At 38.3% G+C, this 3,792-nt stretch overlaps 1 protein-coding gene across 1 annotated transcript in view; it reads right to left on the minus strand.

Moving 5' to 3' along the window:
• Window positions 1-3,504, minus strand: part of LOC111152034 (cadherin like and PC-esterase domain containing 1) — a 293,950-nt gene extending 290,446 nt beyond the window's left edge. The window contains exon 1 of the mRNA XM_022510310.1: window positions 3,000-3,504. Within this exon, the coding sequence (XP_022366018.1) occupies window positions 3,000-3,248 (249 nt within the window). The 5' untranslated portion in view covers window positions 3,249-3,504. The remainder of the gene's footprint in view (window positions 1-2,999) is intronic.
• Between the last annotated feature and the right edge of the window lie 288 nt (window positions 3,505-3,792).

Consider the following 3,792-nt stretch of genomic DNA (forward strand, 5'->3'; position numbering starts at 1 on the left):
TGTGGGATCGAGCCCCACATCGGGCTCTGTGCTCTGCAGGGAGCCTGCTTCCACCTCTCTCTATCTGTCTGCTTCTCTGCCTACTTGTGATCTTTGTCTGTCAAATAAATAAATAAAATCTTTAAAAAAAAAAAAAAAAGAAAGAAAGAACCACAACCAAAGCCACTGGGGAATAGTTACTGCTTATTCACGAAAGTATGAAAAGTATGATCCAAGAAAGTCTCTGTGAGTGTATTTTAGTTTCTGAATGTTTATCTGAATGTAACACTTTTCCAAATGTCCTTGCGTGGATTCTTCCATTAAGATTTTTTTTTTCCTTTTTCAGATTTATAAATCCAAATCCAACTTATACTTCCTGGAAGAACAGTGAAAGTTTAAATGCATTGCTTTTTAAGCATTTTGTTTGTTTCTTAGTATTTCCTTTGGTCTGAATACTTGCAGGGCATTGGGATTTTTCTCAGACAAATGTACACACATGCATATGTACAATACTTTGTGTGAAATGTCTGTTTGGTAGTCATCTTATAAATCCAAATACTTCCTGGAATCCATGAACCTTAGGTCAAAATCAGTTATTTTAAGTAACTTTAAAAATCACTTTAAAATGGGTGGGTATCAGCAAGGGAAAGCCCTAGAAAAATGAACATTTTGGTCTGTAAATAAAAGTCATACCCAAACCTAAAATTTCTAGACAGAAACAACGCTTCTTCTATAAAAGCTAATTTTAGGTCTTGAGGAAAATCTACACAAGCACCCATCAGTGATTTTTCTTGAATGAACTTCAAAAGGTCGCTCTTTTTGAGGATGATCCACATACGTTGATCCCAAAGACATCTGTTTCTTCACTTTAGCGATCTTACAGAATGTTTACTCTCTAAAGCTGGATTATTATTTGATTTTTTTTGAACATGTATTACAAGGAGAACTGTTATATCTGGTTTTCACTAACTTCCACATGATTCTTTCTAGTTTCCTTTCTATCTCTAATAAAAACTGGCTCTAAACCAATGGCTGACACAAGTCAGTTAAAAATAGAGATACATGGCAAATGTTTGGAAATTTACTTTTATATCCATGGGCTTATGAATTATAATTGTGAATTGAGAATCTTGTTTATGATTGAAATATTTAAGATTGTGAATAACTGGGGGGAAAAGTCATGTGACTGGCTTTTGTGTGTGAGGAAAATTCTAGAGTGAATGCTTTACACAAGCAGCCAATAAGTTTCAGATGGTTTATAAGTAGCTGGAGATCCAAAGCTGAAATGGAATTTTCTGTGACAGCCTATGAATAACAGTTAACATATGCCAGTGTTACAGGCAAAAGCAGGAGTCACATGAAGTCAAGCAGGGAATAAGAAGAGCTATAATAATGAATAAAAACCTTTTTGTTGAAAATTCTTAGCACCAATTTTTGCTCTTTACTTAAAGAGCAAAACCATCTAAAAAAAAAGAGCAAAACCATTTCAAGTATTTTTAAAGAAACTATTTATTAATATTGGGGGGAAAAACAACAAGAAGTGACTTTACAAGTCACAGTTCACACCCATTAGAAATTTGATGTATTAAAAATGCAAATAAAAATTAATGCTAGTTCAAATGAAAAAATACAGATTCTTCAGTGATGTTAAAACAGTCAATAACTGACTCACACTCGTAGTTAGAGTTTCATCTGGGAGTGTTTCTAGTTATATTATCTGCTATTCTTTGTCATGTTTGTTGACATTGTTGATAAACTAAGTCACTCAAAAGTTTAAAAAAATTTTTTTGTTCTAACCTATTATATCATATTTCAATAAGTTCTTACAGTTATGCTTTCACCAATTGCTATCAGAGCCTTGACCTTAACTTTGATTTCAGCCCCAGTACTGTGGTAGGAACCAGGTGGGTGTACCAGGACATCCTGCTCGCCCTGTGGTTTGCCTACACATCTCTGACAGCCACCTTATCTGTGCAACGATGGCGAGCGTGTGCACCCTACCTGTCTTACAGGGTTATGAGTCTGAAAGGAAATAGATAAAGGAGTTCTTGAAACAAGATGGTAGTAGGATGGAGGCATTAAAATTTCAATAGGAAATTCTGCTCCAAACATAACCACAGTCATAGGATCTACCCAAATCTACAGCAGGTATGAGATAGTACCTACAGCTTCCTAAATTATCTTGCTATACCTCTTGCTGGAGCACTGCAATCAGTGGCTTTGCTGCCATGAATTTCTGCATGTGTGTTTTTTGTTTTCCTTTTTCTTTTTTAGACTGGATTATTTTAAAGGTCATCCTCTCACTGACAGGCATGAGCAGAGTGGTATATTAAAACAGAAATCTAGTGTGTGGGGAGTTACGTGTTTTGTGTTTTTTTCTGACACTCAACAACAATTAGTAAAGTTAATTAGAACAGTTTAAGTATAGAATAACCAATAATTCCCAATTCTACAAACAATAAAATGCCTGGTGTCAATTCTTTTGAGGAAACATTATACTATTCCTTTAAATGGTTCAGAAATAAATACGTTTGCCTTAAAAATCTGCTCACCAATGAAAAATCGATTTAATCAATTATAAAATGGCATTCTGGAATATCTTTGAGTTTGGAATGGTCTGGGCACTCAAACTGATTACCTTAAGGAAACACTCAATGTTGATCAAATTTTATGAGTCTTTGATTTACGTTCCTGAACTGTAAATCCTCATCTCTCTCAGAATCCTAAAACTTTATAAAGAATTCATATACTCCCACCAACTCCCAATTGTCTAGTTCATTCAGCTGAAGGGGAAGTGAAATTCTAAGAGACAGAATAATGGCCAGGACTTTCTGGAAGTAAATATAGGAAGCTGAAGCTAGCATGTGTCTCACTGTCATAAGGTCACTCTCTGGGCCGTTGTGTACTCTGGATCCCTTTCAGACCTCATGGAAGTTAATTTTAGTTTTACAGAAAGGACAGAGAGAGGCAGACTGCTATCTTTACAGAAAACGTCAAGGCTAAGCTTGTGACCATCTTACCTTTCTGATATCCTGGGCATTACCGGAGGGAAGGAAGCACTGACTGTCGGGGGAGAATCCCTTCTTGCATCTGCTTGCCCGGGTTTCGGGGGGTGTGTTCGTGGCAGCCCCAGGGACAGCGGCTGTGAGCTTCCTCGTCCCTCGGAGGGTCAGGGTCTGGTAGAAGAGACAAACTGCCACCACCAAGCCCACCAAGAAGGGCCGGGGACAAAATCGCCGGCGACAAGGGAACACTGGACGACAGACCATGACCAGTTCAGCTTCACTTGGCCCCTGTCCACGTTGCCGGAGAAGTCATAGCAGCTATTTTTTGTCAGCATGAAAAGTACAGATCAGCCTTCTCTTTCCACAATTGAAATCAAGATCGCTCCATCCCCGCTGAAGAACTTTCCGAAGGGTTCATGCCAAAGAGTCATAGGTCCCCAAAGTCTGAGGCGGTTAATAAGATCCCTTCCATGGATGACAGTGAAAAGTGGCTGGTCTGGGTTAAACAAAACAAAACAAAACAAAAAACAAACAAACAAAAAATCCAAATAATAATAGTTGTAACTAACAACCTGAGCGTACCCCAGGCTGCCAGACTGTTGCTTCCGGTAATGCCTTATTTCCAAAACATCCTTAAACTCACAGCAAAAACTTCACAGGAAAAAGAAAAAAAGAAAAAAACAAAAAACAAAAAACACCCCCAGAGTAAATCTGGAGTCTGGAAACAGCACTGAAGAGCGCAACAGACCAAAAGGAAAGCGCCCGCTGGCCGCGGGGTGCCGGCTAGCTGCCTCCGCGGTGCCTCACG

The sequence above is a fragment of the Enhydra lutris genome, unplaced genomic scaffold (assembly GCF_002288905.1).
Source record: "Enhydra lutris kenyoni isolate GAN:26980312 unplaced genomic scaffold, ASM228890v2 scaffoldscaffold27, whole genome shotgun sequence".
Lineage (NCBI taxonomy): Eukaryota > Metazoa > Chordata > Mammalia > Carnivora > Mustelidae > Enhydra > Enhydra lutris.